At 37.0% G+C, this 21,502-nt stretch overlaps 1 protein-coding gene across 13 annotated transcripts in view; it reads left to right on the forward strand.

Moving 5' to 3' along the window:
* Positions 1–21,502, forward strand: part of LOC131431871 (voltage-dependent L-type calcium channel subunit beta-1) — a 478,431-nt gene that overhangs the window by 386,341 nt on the left and 70,588 nt on the right. Inside the window, exons 2-3 of one of the 13 annotated variants that reach the window (XM_058597805.1) lie at positions 3,454–3,520; positions 3,677–4,123. The exons of 7 other annotated variants lie outside the window; for them this stretch is intronic. In XM_058597805.1, the coding sequence (XP_058453788.1) occupies positions 4,001–4,123 (123 nt within the window). In that variant the 5' untranslated portion in view covers positions 3,454–3,520; positions 3,677–4,000. Of the gene's footprint in view, positions 1–2,973; positions 3,140–3,399; positions 4,124–21,502 lie in introns of those variants that run through there. 5 more of the 13 variants (XM_058597804.1, XM_058597803.1, XM_058597806.1 and 2 more) reach the window with 5 other exon arrangements.

Raw genomic sequence — 21,502 nt, forward strand, 5'->3', positions numbered from 1 at the left:
ATTTTCAGAGCTATGCGTTTTTTTTGCGGTTTTTTATGCGGTACGTAAACTCGCATAAAAAAGACTTCAGTGTATATGTATTTCGCACAAAATCGTATTCGGAGTTGGCAGCATATAGGCTTTATCACAAAAAGCCACTTTGCACACTTTATTTTTTCAAAATTTATCTAGACTATCCTTTGAAAAGGACTAGACATTTTTACCATTTTTTGCAACTTATTTTGGTGGAAAAATGACAAATCCTACAACTAATTGTTGTGCTGATGATATTTTTTAAATAAGTCTAATTTTCGAGTGAAAATACTAAAAAAATTATTAATCGAATTTTATACTGAAAAAATCGAAAAAAAGTTAAATTACAAAAAACCGTCGTTCTTTATATGAGTGAAATTTTGTCCCAACATAGATAATTATGCTCCAAACTTTCATATATTGTAAGATGGACGTTTTGAAGGAAAAAAGGTTTTTCTGACAAAAACTATTGCTTATCCTGCACTGATACTTTCTGCAAATATCGGGCAATAGGATAAAATTCGGCAAAATTTTATTAAAAATTGAGATTCATTGACATCTTGGATGATTATGACTTTCAGTTTAGTTAAGTTTTAATACAAATACACCGGATAAAAAGAAACTCTTATTAAGACTAGAAATAAATTTTGTTCAAAAAACTTTTGTTCTTTGCAATGTATGATCGGTTGGTAGGGAACTTAGTTATCTATCTTGGGTCAAAATTTTATCGAAATCAATAAAGGTTTTGTTTTGTAAATCGATTTTAAATTTGTGAAGTCATTTTTTTCAGTGTGGGGCTCAATGCGGATTTTTCTCAGCACTTTTTCTAAAAAAATTGACTGATTTTTTTTAAATCACTAGTATAACTTGTAGGATTAATCATTTTCGACAGCAGCTCTTTGAAAAAAGGCGGGTGGGTAATGTCAGAGACATAACTGGATGTCGTGAATACAAAAACAACTGACATGTTCCTTAACACTTCCGAATATCAATTAGTTGATCAATTGTATGATTTATGCAAGCATTCCCCTTTCTCACATTTTTCCCAAAAACACAGGCTTCACTTCATCCCGATTACTGTGAATTTCACACAGCGAAAAGTGCATAAATCCAATCAAACTGTTCTAGATTTGCACTAAACTGAGGATATTTACCTTCGCTTTGCGAGCAAGAAATCCTAATAGTTCTTTAGAAAACTTTCAGAGCCATTAAAACAGCTAATTTTGTGTGATGCTCTCCACAGTTGACCCCTTTTCGATGTTTTTTCACCAATGCAAACGACTAGTAGCTGTGACGTAATCGCTCTTGTCGAAAGCGAAACTAGCTTTGCAAACGAAACAAAATACATCTGCTCGCAGTGGCGATAGAATCCAAACTGATCCAATTTTTGGTTGAGAGGTTTCTTTTTATGTGATTTCGTTTGTAGCTTTTTCACTAATGGGCGGTAATAACGGCTATAAAAATAACCGCATACATAATTTTGATGTCGATTATTTCATTTCGGATTTGCATTTCATTGAAAGAAACTATCAGGATGCTGTAGATATTCGTTTCTAGCATTCAGAAGGACCAAATTGTGGAACTCACTACGATATTAAGCACTGTTCGGAACATTTTTCTCGAACGATTTGTTGTACAGCAGCAGATATTTTGTTCTCTTCCTCAGAACGCGTTCTGATTGGCTGGTTTTGACATGGGTCAAATGAGACAGGTTTTTCAATAGCGTACTATTGAAATACTTCAATTCTGTTGCTATACACGTTTAAATTGAAAAATTTCGATTATTTTGGTAGTTAGATTATATAAATTATTTCACAGATCACTGAGCTATGAGCTTTAAAAATACGAGAAAGGCAAACGCGCCTTATGAATCATTCCTCTTTGATACTCGTTTATACCAAATATTTCAGACAAGTTCAATTTTGAGTTATTTGAGATTATGTCACACAACTGAAAATTTTATCATAAAATTTGTGATCATATTTCCGATGGCATGTAGCAAAAATTATGTTGATTCGTTAGATACCACAAAAGGTATTCATGATCAAAAACTCATCACTCTCTCAGAGGGTAAATTTTGAAAAGGCGCCCCATAGTAAAGTAAGTCGTATTCACAAAAAAAAATTGGACTGGTTTTTCTATGGTGCCAAACTTCGGAATAGTCACTGCAGTAAACTGGCAACGACACAAAACAATGTTTCCAGCAGACTACTAGATTAACATGATTAAGGTTGATGATATTGTGAAAAATCGGATCAAAATTTAAGTGAAAAAATGATCAATTACATTACAGAAGCAGTTTTCTCGTACCAGGCGTCTCCATAAAATATGTTTGACCAAAGTTCACGCATTTCAACGTGTGCCGAAACTTGCGATCCACTTTTTGCAAACGAGAGCGCTTACGTCCCCCTTTTCCATTCTTTGTATCTGTATTGGTAACATTGCCGTGTCATCGTTTGGGAAAGCCGTGGAAACATGTTTTTCTCCCATTCACACACTGTACGCGGCACTCACACCGGCAACAGTGCCCCCGTGAGCTCAGACTGATTGTCTACCGTTTGGCTGCGTGCTTGGCGAGAAACCACGTGCGAATGAGTGAGACGGCAAGCATGAAAGAGAAAAAAAACACGAATCACAAGTACAGCAATGGTCCTGATGGTGAGGTTGGATGCGAAAATCGACCGCACCGTCAGTGTCTCACAGCAGCACAGTACAAGTTACAGGAAGGTACCGTGGAAGGACTCCGTGGCCGTGGCTCGGTTGGTTGTCGTCATCATCGTCGCCGTCGTCGTTGTCGTTGACTGGAAGCACTGTATTTCTTCTTGATTTTTTTTCTCTCCGAGGCATTTCTCCTGCCAACAGAAGGATTTTTGCAGCTGGTATTGGTGTTTTTCCGCGAGTTGTAAAAAAGTTGGGTTTCACCAGCAGAAAGTAGACATTTTTCCAGACGCTTTTGGGAGTTTGAACAGTTCTGAATCGAAACGGAATGGTTACGGAATGGAAACATGGATTTTGTGATTGCTGTTTTCCAGTAGATCACTAGCAAACCTACCGTCTGGAAGTGGCCGTGGCTGAGTACAAGCTGAAGGAGAATGTGGGATGTTTAGCGACTAGGAGCAGCAAAGTGGTGCGGTGTTCAGTGGAAAATATCGAAACGGCACTAAAAGCACGGAAGAAGCAATCCTCGGACTGAACGTCAAATTAGATTATGTGTCAGCCAATTAAAAAATCATAATTTCATTTCATTGTTGTAGAAGTCCTGATGGGTTGGAAGAAGCTCCATTTGTGAAGCTGTGTTTGAATTGTAAGACCTTGGAGTCAAGCTGGCTGTAGGGTCGACGGGGATTCAGTCGAACGGTGGAATTAAATCTCCGATTGTAGTGCTGGAAACCAGATTTTGTTAATCACTCTTAATCGTTTTGGAACATCTTTGCTTTGCAGTTACCAGCAAATGAAAATACGAATAACGAAATAAGGCAGAGAAAGCACTAAACCAAACCGCAAACGAGTAAGTGAGATGCAAGATGCGGAAAATCAATGCGTGGAAAACCTGACAAAGAGAAGCAGCAGCAGCAGCAGCAGCTGAGTAGCACGACTAGCGTGTGTGTTTGTGTGTATGTGTGTGCGTGTTTTACCCCCATAACCAGTCTCATCATCTATTTAGTGTGAAATTAAAGCCATTTCCGGTTCAAAACCAGCATCGTTATTGGACGGGCAGATGCTGCTGCGACAGTCCCAGTGAAGGAAACAGTTTTAAAGTAGAATTGTGTTAGCAAAACCGTAGCAGTAGTGAGCTTGTTTCACCTTCATCTAATTGAGTAAATAGCTACATCAAACGACAAGCCAGGGGCAGTGAGGCAAGGTGGAGCATTGCGAGAGGACCTGTCAAGTACCGCGACACGCACAGGTGAAACCGTAGGGCTGCCGGGTGCTTCGTTTCGAGTGCAAAATATCCATCCTAGAAGAAGATTGGCGGCCTGAACGGCCCATGGTTCAACGTGCCTCGTCGGATGCCCCGTCCGTGTCCGGGGGGCATCGTGAATCGCGCATGAGCCTCGGACTCGGCTACCCGTCCTTTCAAAGTGCAGGATATAACAAACTGTTTACGCAGGTTAGTTCTATATTTTGGTTCGGGAGTCATTTTTTTTTATACGTTCGTCAATCGGAATTTTGCTGTGAACGGAACACCAAACGGGTCTGTCAATCAAAGCAGGCGAGTGATTGTAAGGTTTTCTGACAAAAACGAATATTGCTGTCACTGTTGGCGTGTTTTTTGTTCTACACTCAAAAAAGAAAGCACATCATAGTTACGTGAAAAGTTATGTGAATATTTTCCACCCTACTTTTCACGTAGTTTTTAAAGAAATGACGTTTAGTTGCTATTTAATTCATAATCTAATAATTCTCACATACAATGTAGTGGTATTCGTATCATAATTACTTGCTCGATAGATGATTATTACTTTGAATGCTTATTATTATATCGTTTATTTATACCCGGTTTTAACCCGGCTTTGAATGCTGATAAATAATACATTTAATGAATATATGTTTTAGATATCATATAAAGACTGTCCCAGAAAGTATGGACGCACTTTGATTTCGCTGTAAATAATTCACAAGTGTTAGATATTCAAATTGCATTCGATATGCTGATAATATTAGACTACAACAACAGAATAGTATTCTCAACATTTGCTACTCAGCCATTGTGGACTAGCTGGCGCACCTTCTTGCGAACGTTCCTCATTAAATTCCGTACAGACTTCTTGGCGACAAGTTTTGACACTTTTTTCCAATCTTTTTCGAACTGTTGAATGGTTTCGGCTGCCGAGACATGTTTCCTATTCTTCAATTAGTCGAAATTGTGGCAATTTGGTGGATTCATGTCTTTTGGGACGAAAGTGACATTTTTGGTAGTATACCATTCTACCGTTGATTTCGATTAGTGGCAAGAAGCAAGATCTCGCCAGAAGTAAACAGGATCCTTGTGGCTTCGAATCATGGGTAGAAATCGTTTTTGTAAACATTCCTTGGTGTATACTTCGCTGTTTATTGAAGCAGTGGTGATGAAGGGTTTCGAAAGTATACCGCAGCTACAAATTGCTTGCCAGACCATAGCTTTCTTACCGAATTTTTGACTTCAATCGGACTGGTTTAACACTTGCCCTTCTCGCACCGTATAATATTGTGGTCCGGCAAGGATTTGCAATCGAGTTTCACGTAGGTTTCGTCGCCCATGATTATGCAGTTCAAATTTCCAGTAAGAATCGTATTGTACAGCTTTCGAACCCTCGGCCTGATCGATGCTTCTTGTTTCGGACTACGTTTAAGTTGTTTCTGCTTCTTATAGGTTCGAAGATTCAAACGTTCTTTAGCACGAAGAATATTTGACTTCGAAGTGCCCACTTTTTTGGCCACATCCCGAAATGGAACCTCCTTCTTTTGTTAGAACGCCTTCAGTATACGTTTATCCAACTGAGGGTTAGCAGGACCTTTTCGACCCGTTTTCGGTTTATCCTCACCGAACTTCCTGATTGCATTTCGCACGGCTTTTTCACTTACTCCTTCCTTTTTTGCTATCTTTCTCAGTGACAGTCCGCGTTCTGTGCACCATTTGTATACAATTTTTCGACGTTGTTCTGCTGAAAGTCCACGCATTTCGAAACAAACTAATGAAAACGAATAAACAGCTGCTTAAGTGGATAGGGAAAAGTGTAAACAACAGGACGCAGCCATAAAAATTGACAGATTCTGAACCATTGCGAAATGACGGCGGTTTTTGGTAAAAAAGTTATGGTCTGGCAAGCAGTTTGTAGCTGCGGTAAGATTTCAAAACCCTTCATCACCACTGCTTCAATGAACAGCGAAATATACATCAAGGAATGTTTACAAAAACGACTTCTACACATGATTCGAAGCCACAAGGATCTTGTTGTCTTTTGGTCAGATCTTGCTTCTTGCCACTACTCGAAATCAACGGTAGAATGGTATACCACCAAAAATATCACTTTCGTCCCAAAAGACATGAATCCACCAAATTGCCCACAACTTCGACCAATTGAGTAATTTTGGGCATTAACGAAGAGGAGATTTGGGCACATCTTAGGAAACATGTCTCGGCAGCCGAAACCATTCAACAGTTCGAAAAAGATTGGAAAAAAGTGTCAAAACTTGTCGCCAAGAAGTCTGTACGGAATTTAATGAGGAACGTTCGCAAGAAGGTGCACCAGCTCGTCTACAATGGCTAAGCAGCAAATGTTGAGAATAATATTGTGTTGTTGTAGTCTAATATGATCAGTATATCGAATAAAATTTGAATATCTAAGACTTGTGAATTATTTACAGCGAAATCAAAGTGCGTCCATACTTTCTGGGACAGTCTTTATTCAATAGAATGATGTCTCCTGGTGTCGAGATCAATGTTACTGTTTCACTTGTGAATTCCTTTAAAGGAATGCATTCCCCATCTAAATATGAGTTGAATAGGTTTGATAAATCGTTCTTTATGGTTTCGAAGTTTGCAATACAAAACTCGTACGTCAGTCCATCCGGACCAGGTGAATTCTTCTGCTTACAACATTTCAAGATATTATAGATTTCTTCAATTGTTATTGATTTCTTTAGGTCTCTCTTATTCTCGTCATTTAGATATTTATTTAAAGATCCAAGAAGGTTGTCCATTTCATTTTGTTCACATGTCTCAGTCTCACTGTTGAATTGTTCAGAAAAGTGGGCGTATATCATTTTATCTAGTTTTTTTTTATTGTCGGTAATAAGTTCATTACTCAAGACATCTTTTAATTGAAGGCCGAATGTACTTCCTCGATGAATATGTTTTGAGAGATTATAGATTGTCATTTTCTCTTCTTCTACAATTGTACTTGACATTTTTTTTTCGAGATTTTTTAGACCATTTTGCTCCAAGTCCATCAGTTGTGATTTATCTATGGTTATGTCATCTGTCACATTTTCACCATTCTCCATTTTTTCCAAAAATCATACAATTTTTTCAACAATATCTCTTTACAGTTTCTATTTAATTGATTCATCTGCCAACTTTCTCTTTTGAAAAATCTTCGTTCGTTATTTTTAAAATGTATATTTCACCATCTGTTCAAATTGCAAGTGTATGCATTTATTCGTTTAAACTTATCATATTCATGCTTAAATTTATCATTGACTTCATTTGAAGATATCAGCGATGGATTCACTTTCCAATATCCACGACCCCATGTTACCAAAATCCTACCATCAATTCTCAATTTGATAATCACCGAGTGATGGTCTGAAAAATCTAACGGTACAGTGGAACAGTTTGTGACATTTTCTAGCAACGTATCTCCTGCATAAAAACGATCTATCCTAGATGCTGAGTCTCCTCTTATTCACTTGCCTCATTTTTGCAATGTCTTTGAAGTCAAATAAGTTTATCAAGTGGGTTAAACACTGTAGAAGTTCTTTTGGGTTCCCCTGGTATCGGTTGCTTCTAAGATACAATTAAAGTCTCCTCCCAATAAGGTTCCTGTAGAACCTGGTTTATTCAAGTGAACCGCCAAGGCCTCTGTCAATAGGTTGTCCCTTTCCCGTTTCTTGTTATTTCCTGAGTGAGCATAGATGTTTATCAAATTTACATTGTTGACCTACACTGACGTTATCCTACCCGATATATCGAAAACACAATTTGAATAAGTAAAGGACTTCCTAATCAGTATAGCTGTGCCTCTTTTATCACTCTTGATATTCACTAAGGCGTTATGTGTATAGACAAAGAAAAAATCTTCGTAACTCACTTCTTGTAGAAATGCGACATCGATATTATGATTGTTAATAAAATCATTCAACAAGTTTTAACGTCATTTGGGGGTTTGGTACCTCGTGGGTAGCCAGTTTGTGCAGAGTGCACATGACTTACTTCTAGTTTTTACGTTTCAACAATCTTTTGTTCACTTTGGTATTGCTGCTGTTCAGATTGAGTGTCGCAATAGTCATTGTATAGTTCATGTGTGTTGTTGGACTTGTAAAGAGTGTATCGAAAATAAGCTATCCAAAAATTTTTCTTTCAATTTATGATGAAAAACGATATTTTATTCAAACTAAAAATTGATCCTTTATTGCACGAAATTTAAACTTGAGCATAATGAAAACTGATGAAATTTAAGTTATTCCTTCACGTATTTTCGAGCTTTTGATCGAACGGTCTTCATCAAGTTCCGGACAAGTGTTGCATCGCATTTTTTGGACGCTTGTGCCCAAATTTTTTAGAACTTCTGCATGTTCCCAGCTGCCTTAGCAGTCTTCTTGAAGACCCTCTTCACGATTGCCCAATAACGTTCGATGGGTCGAAGCTGAGGGCAATTTGGCGGATTGATATTTTTCTCAACGAAATTTATACCATTTTCCGCAAGCCAATTGAGAGATGTTTTGGCATAGTGAGCCGACGCTAAATCCGGCCAAAAAAGTGGAGGTGTACTATGCTTCTTATATAAAGGCAGCAATCTCTTCTAGCCATCTGACACCTCGTGTTTCGAGCCCCAAACACTGCGATGTTTTGATACTCATCGCGACTCTCAAACACTTGATGTCACAAAACACTCTCAGTTGAATTTTAGGTAAACCGACAAGTTATTGTGAGAGAATCGCATCAAAAGTTTCTAATTTGCGTGCAATAAACAAGGTAAACTAGAAAACAATTGCATTACAGATTGTATATTTACGTTGTGATCAGCTGATTTTGAAGTTCCCGCTTAGATCTCATTAAAATGGAGTGTGGAGGAGTTTCTAAAACTTTGTTTACAGTTGTATAACAACCATGATCCGACACTGTATGCCTTGTGCTTGGGATCGTTGTCTTAGTAAAATTTGAAATCATCGTTGAAACCCATTTTTTCGGCACTTGGTTTAAGATTTTCTCTCAATATGTCTAAATACACTTTTTGATCCATTATTCCATCGATGAACACTAAGTTCCCAACTCCATTCGCTGACATTCAACCCCATTTTATAACCCTCCCACCACCGTACTTCACGGTAGCTTATAGATATTTCGGGTTTAATTCATCACTGGGTTTTCCGACATTCATCAGAGCCAAAAATATTAAATTTTGATTCATCAATGAAAATAACATCGTACCATACACTTGCTGGACGATTAAAAAACTGTGTCGCAAAATTTAACCGTTTTGCTTTGTTCTTAGAACTTTTTTTTTGTTTCAATTATAGAGGTTTTAACTTCTTAGGTCATTCGCCTCTTCGGACCAGAAAATCTTTCTGACCCTATGTGCGGGGGTTGGGAATCGAACCCAGGCGGGCTACGTGAAAGGCATCGACTATCCCATCGCGCTACACCCGTCCCCTAACCTTAGCACTGATAAAAGGCTTTTTCCTTGGAGCGCGAGCATTAAAGTTGTTCTCTCTCAACACATTTCTTACCGTTTCGGCACAAACCTTTACTTTGTTTCGGTTATTCAGTTCTTTAATGATCTCCACTGCATTGTTTTTAGGATTTTCTCTAATTTTTCTCAAAACAAATCGTTCATCATGCGCAGTTAGTTTTTTTCGATTGGTGTTGGTTTGATCACGTACTCTTATCTCTCTTAATGATTTTCCATCTTTATGATAAGAAATCATCAGCTCACGTTGGGAAATATTTGTTTCTTTTCCTTTTCTTCCCATTTCAACGATGTTGAAGCTTTCGATTATACAACAGATAAATTAATATTACAATCAATCCTCTTAAAATCCAGACATACTCGTATACTTTAATTTTAGCTAAACTTGAACTTTGAACACAATTCGCTGCAGTAAATGATGAAAAACTACGTTTTCGACTCGCTGTACGAATACGATTTTGCCGCTGAATCATTTCGTTTACGAGATATATTATCATATGATTGGCAAAAGCTTGACATTTGCTTGAAATAGTGTGCGTTTCGCATTGGAAAAATCACAAGAATTAAATGTACATGGTCATCTAAAATAATTATTGCTTATATGTAGATGAAAAACATTGTTTATCCAAACATATACAGGTGTGCGAATACGACTTTGTACCACTGTAAGACTCTTGGCATCAAAAAAGTTACGCGGTCTCAAATTCTCCAAAAGTCGATTCTTACAAAAAAAAATTTTTTGAGATTACACCAGATCTAGACGTTTTATGCATTCATTTTTTTTTTCTTTAGTTTTGAGTTTTTTTTCGCGAATTTCCGAAGCTACGCGGGTTTTTATGCGGTACGTATCTCCCGCGTAAAAAGACACCTCAGTGTACTTCTATCAAACCAACTTGTAGAAAAATGTCAAATTGTATGAGATTTAGGCGAAGTCTTCGACTCCAAGCTCACTTTTGTGGAACACAACAATTCCATAATTTAAAAATTTTCTATGCTGGGCTTTGTTAAACGTTTCGGTAACATCTTCAAGGACCCATATTCAATTAAATCCCCCCCTCGACCAGCCCATAAAGGGAAAAAAAAAAGAACCAATATACAATTAAATTATTATGTAGTACATAAGTCAGACCTATTTTGGAGTACTGTAGCCTAGTATGGAATCCCTATAATATTATTCACGAAGAACTCATTGAATCGATCCAGAATTTCTTTTATATACAATTCGTAAATTAGGCTAGACAGCATTTCCTCTGCCATGATATCAAGCACGCTGGCTGCACCTGAAGACCCAAGTAACAATTTTTGTTACGCTAGCTTGATTATGACTAGTTTGCAACTAGGTATTTGAGTGATTGTTACTAACATCTAACCACTTGCATGACTCAAAAAGCGCAGTTTCTACTAGTTACTAAGTCGGTTAAAAATAAGTTGTCGTTACGTTGTTATGCCCTACTGAAAAAACTTGTCTTTTCATAACTTGAAAATAACTTGTTTTCAAGTAAACTAGTTGAAACTTAGTCACCATCGACATTATAAACATTGAATGAGTCCAGAATACTTTTCTATCATCAACAAAAAAGCAGAAGAGTACTTTAAATCACAAGATTGATACAAGATACAAATTTCACAGCGGTTTTTAAAGCTGTCGAGTGGAATTCAATTTTATTTAACTGTTTTTTATGCGCCTTCAATCAAAATCTGTTCATAAAGATATAAAAAATAAACAACAAAATAACCCTATGTTCAGAATGCTCAAAATTATTCCAAAGTAGATCATTTTAAATTCATATATCATGAGAATTATAATATTATCACAATCGATGTTCAATCCCTATATTATTTTCTTCGTGTTTATGACAGTGCATAGAACAAAAATGACTATTCTGCCTTTCACTATTTTCGCAAAAAGTAATTTTGAAAGAAGTAATATCCTGGTTTTATTTGTGTTTCATACACTTCTTGATACTCCATATTGTGTTTGCCATATTCAAGCCAACATAGGTTGTTTCGTTTGCATTTTCGTTATCATAACGTTGAGAAAACCTACCGATAACTATCTGAATCAATGAAGAAATTATATGTTATAATCTTATGATTTCTAAGTTATTGCTACATCAATTCACCGTAACGATTTACATATACGCTTTCGTATTTATAATGGTTTCGCAACCTTTTTTCAACTAGTATCTGAAACCATAGCTGTGATTAAAGATATGTTAGAATCAAGTAACGATAACTTACAAATGATAGTTAGTTCAGTGTTTACGTTATAAAGAAACACTGCTGTCACCTTGTTTTTGTGCTCTTGTTGCAACACAGTTGGGTTAAGTGGTATCAAAACTAGTTACGGGTTGCTACTATTGAAGTCAAATAAACTTATTTTCAACTAGTAGCTAGAAGCATTGTTGTGATTTGAGATATGTTTGGATTAAGTGACGATAGCTTATAAATTATATTTAATTCAATATGACACAAAGATGTTTTGATTGGAAACCTAAATAACTATTTCGTAACTAGTTATGTTATGATGAAGCATTGCTGTCACCATGTTTTAACCAGTATAACATAAAAAACATATTCGTGCTCTTGTTGCAACATAGTTTGGACTTTGTCGTATCAGAACTAGTTGCGGACTGCTACTTGGGGAATGTCGTAATCTTTCAATGCTTTGTTTTATTAACGACATTATTTCGTACACGACGCGTACTTCACCACTATTGCAATTACTCGCGATCAGTCAAATGGAACGATGTGATTTTTTAAACACAGAGGGCAGTAGTGTCCTTCATGCAATGCGAGAATAAATCGTTTTTAGAATTGTTTAGAATTCGATCCCAGCATTTTTCCAAAATTCGATCAAAGCCTGCCTTGAAGGTGTCAAGCCATTCTTAACGCTGAAGGTGATTGGACTTGCTATCGCTTTATTTGCATGTAAGTTTTTGATCTAATAAAACAATATTCAAACAATATTTTCGTGTTGATTCTTTTCATTTTCTCACAACAGTGACCACGCTCTTCTGTAACAGACTGTACCTGGCCGTCAATCACGAACAAGAAAATTATTCTTAAAAAGAAACAATAGAACAAATTATGCAAAAAATAGTCCAGTCAATCGAGTTATACGTCACTGTAATCAATTTTATAACAGATCGGCTGAAAAGTTCGTATTGTTTCTATGAGAGGGCGCCACTAGAATTAAATCCATACCATTTTCAGTTAGTACCAACCTTCAAAAGATACGTGTATAAATTTGACAGCTGTCTGATTATTAGTTTGTGAGATATTGCATTTTGAGTGAAGCTACTTTTGTTATTGTTAAAAAAAATGGAAAAAAAGAAATTCGTGTGTTGATGAAACACTACTTTTTGATGAAAAAAAGTGCCGCCGATACCAAAAAATGGCTTGATGAGACTCTGCACCGGGCGAAGCAACAATTCGTAAGTGGTTTGCAAAATTTCGTACTGGTCATATGAGCACCGAAGATGATGAACGCAGTGGACGTCCAAAAGAGGCTGTTACCGATGAAAACGTGAAAAAAGTCCACAAAATGATTTTCAATGACCGTAAAGTGAAGTTGATCGAGATAGCTGACACCCTAAGGATATCAAAGGAACGTGTTGGACATATTATTCACGAATATTTGGATATGAGAAAGCTTTGTGCAAAATGGGTGCCGCATGAGCTCACAATCGATCAAAAACAACAACGAATTGATGATTCTGAGCAGTGTTTGGAGCTGTTATATCGAAATAAAACCGATTTTTTTCGTCGATATATAACAATGGACGAAACATGGCTCCATCACTTCACTCCGGAGTCCAGTCAGCTGAGTGGACTGCACGCGATGAACCGAACCCAAAGCGTGGAAAGACTCAACAATCGGCCGGTCAGGTTATGGCGTCTGTATTTTGGGATTCGCATGGTATAATTTTCATCGACCACCTTGAAAAGGAAAAAACCATCAACAGTGACTATTATATAGCGTTATTAGAGCGTTTGAAGGACGAAATTTAAAAAAAAAACGGCCTCATTTGAAGAAGAAAAAAGTTTTGTTTCATCAAGACAATGCACCGTGTCACAAGTCGATGAAAACCATGCTGAAATTGAACGAATTGGGCTTCGAATTGCTCCCTCATCCACCGTATTCTCCAGATTTGGCCCCCAGTGACTTTTTCCTGTTCTCAGACCTCAAGAGAATGCTCGCTGGTAAAAAATTTAGAAGCAATGAAAAGGTAATCGCTGAAACTGAGGCCTATTTTGAGGCAACGGACAAATCGTACTACAAAAATGGTATCGAAAAGTTGGAAGATCGCTATAATCGCTGTATCGCCTCTGATGGCAATTATGTTGAATAATAAAAACGAATTTTGGCAAAAAATGTGTGTTTCTATTAAACGATACGAACTTTTTAGCCGAACTGTTAATCATCTTGACCCAACTTTATCGCATAAATAATGCAAATATAATAATTTGCTACATTTGCTTGACGAAATGAATAAATGCAATGCGAACTGCAAAGTAATCTAATGTATATGGCGACCATGAATGTGCCTTGGAAAATCGGGAAAATTGGACATTGTTTGTTACTAATTGAATTTTTGTCCACTAATTTTTCGAATCGACTATTTCGGATTGAGAAATTTATGAACGTTTCAGTATCAGACAGAAATCAAATTCAAAATGGTATGAATGTAGCCTAACACATTGTGGACAACAGCGCCACCACGACAAAAAGCGGAAGTTGATATAGGAACCACAAAAAGGTAGTCCTCCGTCAAAATCAGTTCAGCAAAAAAAAATGTTTTCAGGAGACTATTTAAACGACCAGAGAATGGCATTATCTCACATCACTAGGTCATACCACCTGGCAGTAGAAAACGCAATAGTCACTTCGGTGATTCTCCAGACACGACACGACGCGCGGACACACCCGGGCCCAGTTGGAACGAGAACCGACTGTCATCTGTTTTACAATGCAGAAATAAACAGCAGCTTTTCAAGATATTCACAACGTGCTACTAAGACTAAGATAAAGTAGAATAAAAATCTTGTAAGCCTCTTTCAGCGAAAAAGTTGAGCTTTACAATCACGACCTGGTTTCGGAGCCCCGAAGTATAGTGGAAATCGTAAACAGAACAACCTTTTATATGGGCACTACACGACACACAGCATAAGCCTGGAGAAGTACTCCGTCACAGAAGTCCGGTTTGGGGGCACAATGAACTAGCATAACCAGGGACGACTAACGGTGGCATACATAAGTAGTAGTAACTCGCAGAACAGCAGGCCATGGAAACGAGGATTCCGTATAGGAAATCCAATTATGCGCATATGTATGTGTGTATGTATCGGAGTATGTTAAGGATTGGTGTGTTTGTTCTCAGTCAGAGTCAGAGAATATAAAGTGTACAAACGAAAGTAGAATAGGCGCACAGTTTTGTCACAAATGACGGTGCTGCTCACAACCGGTTCCGAAATCCGTTTCAGCTTCCCATGAGCTCTTCGGATAAACCCGTTTGTTATTCTAAACTCGTGTAATATATTAAACCGGAGAGATTAGGGTGGGTTTGAAGTTGCAGAGGAATCAAAGTCAAATCACTATTGATTTCGATACTTCTCAGTCGAGCCTTTCGGCCGGAATGGATACAAATTCGATAGCAGCAGGAACCACCCCACCGATGCATATTATATTTCCGTTTACATACGATTCCTTTCCCACTGGATCATGAAACTGAATGTTCGTTTTTCTTCCCGAAAAAAAAAACGAATAGAAAATCCGGAACGTTTTTGTGCTGGGGTCGTGTGCCGCCGCTTCAATTTCTGTTTCTAAGCGAAAACAAATTTCTGCAGTAAAATGAGCAATAAATTTTGCCATCGTTTAATATTTGAAAATTTATGTACTTTACACTGCATACTGTCCCGGTCCGAGCAGTAGTTTCCCGGTTTTGGTGGTGATGCACTGGGACTGCAGTTTGCATACCGGAACCGGAGAAAAAAAAAAACAAATAAACGCTGCACTGCCATCGGACTGGATAATTTGTTTTGCGAAAATATTGCCGTAATTGCTTCGAAGTGTTAGTTTATAGGCAAGCACTATTAGTGAACGTTGTGTTTTTTTTTCTTGCGTCTTTGCTGTGGCCCTGGAAGCACATCACATTTTTTTTTCACCCGTAGAAATAATGACGGTCAGGACCGTGCCCAGGATTTCGTTTCGGGAGGGGCCTCAGATAAAAAAAAAACATAATAACGTAATAATTAATTGCATCGAGACCCAAATTCCGGGTTCGGAAATACAGAAAAGATAGGTGTTGGAAATCTTCTCAACTTGGCTTAACACTGTTTTTATTTTAAGGCCTTGTAACGTGGGAAGTTAAAAGAAAACATATATAAATTTTTTTTACATTTATTAGTAGGGAAGAGTGTCCAGATGCCGGAGCTCCAATGAGCATGAACTTAGCGAGGCTTCTCTCGCCGATGATAACGCAAATAGGTGAATCATTTGTTACTAATTAGTTACGGTAATTTTGAATTTGTTGCTCATTTTGTCGTGAATACGACTTACTTTACTATGGGCGACTTTTCAAAATTTACCCTTTGAGAGAGTGATAAGTTTTTGATCGTGAATATCTCCTGTTGTATCTAATGAATCAATCTGTCGTCTCACTGTTTCCCGTTCTGCGAACAGGAAAGGAATTTTAGCAAACGGACTGTCCGTACACCGCTGCCAGTAGTAGGTATAAAATGAAATGTGATGTGAGAAATAGCCTCATTTAAGTTAAAGCAGCTACCCTGAACGTACGAGACACCGTCAGCACGATGGCACCGAAAACCGGTAGAAAGGCAGCCAAAAAGTCCAGCAAGGCCCATTCAAAGCACTTTTCAGTTCTAAAGATCATCCTAAAGAACTAGTTGAGTTTTGTCGCTTTCCAACCATTTTCTGAGCAACTGTTACCGAAACAAGACACACACGAGAACCATCTCAGATCTCAATATTTCCTACCAAAAGATTCATCAAGATGGAAATTAAAATAATTTGTACCGTCACTAACACATTCAATTACGAACGGCAATGCGAAAGTGGAAGTGATGATAGTTTAGTTTAGTTTTCTTTATTAAAGAGACTTTCAGCCGGTGGCTGGTTCGTCTCTGGAAGTGATGATGTTGAACACATCTTTATACTAGTATACAAATATGCCGTGCGAAACATAGTTGCCACGTATACAGATCAATATGTACTTTAGTCGTGAATTCTTTAGTATGCGGCCGAAAACAAAAATGAACCAATTGTAAGAACAAAGGTTTCCACTTGATTTGCGCATTCTACTTTCCAGGCGTATCAGAACTGGCTAAACTTAAAGCAATCTTAAATATTTCTTTATCACAGTGATGTGGTCGTCCTGAAAAGGACGGGGTTTTTATTCAACTCCTCGTCGTTACGGATGGCCAACTGCAGATGGCGAGGGATGACTGCAGACCAGCACGGTTTGAGCGGGACTTTGCCTTGCCCTTAACTGTTCCTCCTGTGTGCGTGTTTCTGCGTAAAAATTCCACAAAATGCTGTTAACAGCTAGACAGCCAAACTTGGAATATATAATTAGGGAATAGTAGCTGTTTAATGCAACTAATCTGTACTTGAATGTTGATGCATCGCTTCAAACTCTTTTAGTGAAAAAAGAGAAAGCTTGCACAATTCATACAATCAATTGACTAACTGATATTCGGTAAAGTGATGGGAGCGTGTCAGTTTTTTTCGTATTTACGACATCCAGTTATATCTCTGACATTACCCACTCGCCTTTTTTTTTGAGTATTTCTCTAACTTCATGTGAACTTAGCAAAGTACTCAAAAAATTTAAAAAAAATGGGAGAAGGGCTTCGCTAACTTCATATAAACGTAGCGAAGTACTCTAAAAATTGAATAAAATTGATCTACAAATTCAAAATCACCGTAACCAATTAGAAACTAATAAGCAACAAATTATTCACTGGGCTTCGGTTTGTTTTAAAGCATATTTTGAAGGAGGACTCCATATAAACTTAGCGAAGTACTCTAAAAATTGAATAAAATTGATCTACAAATTCAAAATCACCGTAACTAATTAGAAACTAATAAGCAACAATTTATTCACTGGGCTTCGATTTGTTTTGAAGCATAGTTGGAAGGAGGCTTCGCCAACTTCATATAAACTTAGCAAAGTACCGAAAAAAGTTGAAAAAAATTGAGCAACAATATCAAAATTACCGTAACTAATTGGCAACTAATAAGCAACCAATTATTCACTGAGTCTCGATTTGTTTAAAAGCATATTTCGAAGGGGGCGCTAACTTTATATAAACTGTGCTCAAAAAACTAAACAATAAATTGAGCAACAAACTCAAAATTATCGTAACTGATTAGCAACAAACAAGCAACAAATTATTCACTAGGCTTCTAGTGAAGCATATTTGGGAGCTAACTTCTTATAAACTTAACGAAGTACTCACAAAAATTTAAAAAAAATTGGAAAAAAATTGGAAAAACATTGAGAAACAAATTCAAAATTACCGTAACTATTTAGCAACAAATTGTTCACTGGGTTTTGATTTGTTTTGAAGCATATTTGGAAGGGGGGCTTCGCCAACTTCGGAAAGTACTCAAAAAACTAAAAAAATAAATTGAGCAACAAACTCGAAATTACCATAACTAATTAGCAACAAACAAGCAACAAATTATCCACTAGGCTTCTAGTGAAGCATATTTGGGAGAAGCGCTTCGCTAACTTCTTATAAACTTAGCGAAGTACTCACAAAAATTTAAAAAAATGAAAAAACTTGAGAAACAAATTCAAAATTACCGTAACTATTTAGCAACAAATTATTCACTGGGTTTCGATTTGTTTTGAAGCATATTTGAAAGGGGGGCTTCACTAACTTCATATAAACTTAGCTAAGTACTCAAAAAAATTAAAAAAGTATAGCAACAAATTCAAAATTACCGTAACTAATTAACAACTAATAAGCAACAAATTATTCACTGGGTCTCGATTTGTTTTGAAGCATATTTGGAAGGGGGGCTTCGCTAACTTCATATAAACTTAGCGAAGTACTGAAAAAATTGAAAAAAAATGGAGCAACAAATTCGAAATTACCGTAACTAATTAACAACTAATTATTCACTGGGTTTCGATTTGTTTTGAAGCATATATGGAAGGGGGGCTTCGCCAACTTCGGAAAGTACTCAAAAAACTAAAAAATGAATTGAGTAACAAACTCGAAATTACCGTCACTAATTAGCAACAAACAAGCAACAAATTATTCACTAGGCTTCTAGTGAAGCATATTTGGGAGAAGCGCTTCGCTAACTTCTTATAAACTTAGCGAAGTACTCACAAAATTAAAAAAAACGAAAAAAATTGAGAAATAAATTCAAAATTACCATAACTAATTAGCAACTAATAAGCAACAAATTATTCACTGGGTTTCGATTTGTTTTGAAGCATATTTGAAAGGGGGGCTTCGCCAACTTCGGAAAGTACTCAAAAAACTAAAAAATAAATTGAGTAACAAACTCGAAATTACCGTAACTAATTAGCAACAAACAAGCAACAAATTATTCACTAGGCTTCTAGTGAAGCATATTTGGGAGAAGCGCTTCGCCAACTTCTTATAAACTTAGCGAAGTACTCACAAAATTAAAAAAAAAGAAAAAAATTGAGAAATAAATTCAAAATTACCGTAACTATTTAGCAACAAATTATTCACTGGGTTTCGATTTGTTTTGAAGCATATTTGTGGGGCTTCGCTAACTTCATATAAACTTAGCGAAGTACTCAAAAAAAATTAAAAAAGTAGAGCAACAAATTCAAAATTACCGTAACTAATTAGCAAATAATAAGCAACAAATTATTCACTGGGTCTCGATTTGTTTTGAAGCATATTTGGAAGGGGGGCTTCGCTAACTTCATTTGAATTTAGCGAAGTACTAAAACAAATTAAAAAAGTAGAGCATTAAATTCTAAACTGCCGTAACTAATTAGCAACTAATAAGCAACAAATTATTCACTGGGTTTCGATTCGTTTTGAAGCATATTTGGAAGGGGGCTTCGTCAACTTCGAAAAGCACTCAAAAAACTAAGAAATAAATTGAACAACAAACTCGAAATTACCGTAACTAATTAGCAACAAACAAGCAACAAATTATTCACTAGGCTTCTAGTGAAGCATATTTGGGAGAAGCGCTTCGCTAACTTCTTATAAACTTAGCGAAGTACTCACAAAAATTAAAAAAAAAAAATGAGAAACAAATTCAAAATTACCGTAACTAATTAACAACAAATTACTCACTGGGCTTCAATTTGTTTTGAAGCATATTTCACAGGGGACCTCGCTAACTTCATATAAACTTAGCAAAGTACTCAAAAAACTTAAAACTAAATTGACCAACAAATTCGAAGTTACTATAACTAGTTAGCAACTAATAATCAACAAATTCTTCACTGGGTCTCGATTTGTTTTGAAGCATATTTCGAAGGGGGGCTTCGCTAACTTCAAATTACCGTAACTAAATAGCAACAAACTATTCTTCTATTTTGCGTTATCATCGGCAAGATGTACCTCACAAAGTCCATGCTCATGGAAACCCAACATAACTTTTGACAGCAAGTAGGTAGCGTCATTCCGACAAATGTCATTAAGATGAAACTCGTTTTGTTCGATGGTAAAACGGATACTAACTATGTATGCTTATAAACCATGAGTATTTTCAAAGAATTAATATGAGGGAGACACATTTTAGCGTGTTGTTTAAGACGGTCAAATTGACTTACTCTAATTGTAATCAATAATTTAATGTATCAGGTGCACAACTTTGCTTCCGCCGTTTTCTGATAGGTGGCTGTACCGGCTGAGGCTGGTTAAAATACATAGATGATAATGCCTTTAAAGTGAGTGCCTAACGAATTGTCATCGCCGTTTCAGTGACAGTTGTTCTTGTTTTCGTATTATTCACGCTCGAAAATGTCTGTTTATGTGCCCAATTCTCGCCATTTGCGGGAAGTTTGACTTTTCTGTTACAATTCGAAAAAAAATGCAACTGAAGCGCATCGAATGCTTTCAGAAACTTACGGTGATGCTGCTCTGAGTAAAAGAACGTGTCGGGAGTGGTTTCAACGTTTTAAAAATGGTGATTTCGATGTCGAAGAGAAAAAACCTTCAAAGATGAATAACAATTTACTACAAGCTCTGAAAACCGGGTGAAACCATCACAGTAGATCGCTACCGAACGCAACTGATGCCTTAGTCGCGCGCTAAAAGAAAAGCGGCCACAGTATCAAGAGCGACATGGTAAAGTCATCCTCCAACACGACAATGCTCGGCATCACGTCGCAAAAGTGGTCAAAAAGTACCTGGAAACGCTGAAATGTGAAGTCTTGCCCCACCCGCCGTATTCCCCAAATATCGCCCCTTCTGACTTCCACCTATTCCGTTCGATGGCACACGGCCTGGCAGATCAACATTTTCAATCCTTCGAAGAGTTAGATGGATAGCGTCAAAAGAGGACTCCTTTTTTTCGAGCCGGGATCCGAAAATTTCCGGAAAGATGGGAGAAAGTTGTCGCTAGCGACGGACAATACTTTGAATAATACATCTGTAAGCACTTTTTCGCAATAAAGCTTTAAATTTTGGAAAAAAAACGGCGGAAGCAAAGTTGTACACCTAATAGTAAAGTAAGTCACGAAATGTGCCCTTCAAAAATAATCGTTTCGATAAATTCGATTCGAGATGCAGGTAGAAACGAAAAAAGTACGTTGACAACATCCGAACAAAAGCCAGGTACTTCTCCTAGCTATGGATGATGTTACCGTTTCACGCTTATTGCCTTCGGAGGTTTATTTCTTGAAAACATTTAAGAGAAATAAATATTTTTGATCACCAAATGACCAAAAAAAAATTCACCTTACTACAAAAAACAAAAAATGGTTGTACCAGTTTCTAGTTTTGTTTTATTATGATTACATGGCTACTTCGATGGAAAACGGCTGTTGTTGAACAGCTTATCAATTGACACGTCAAGTGACGAAAAATGCTAGCAGGGTTGTTCTTTACTGACAATTAAATCT

The sequence above is a fragment of the Malaya genurostris genome, chromosome 2 (genome assembly GCF_030247185.1).
Source record: "Malaya genurostris strain Urasoe2022 chromosome 2, Malgen_1.1, whole genome shotgun sequence".
Taxonomy (NCBI): Eukaryota; Metazoa; Arthropoda; class Insecta; order Diptera; family Culicidae; genus Malaya; species Malaya genurostris.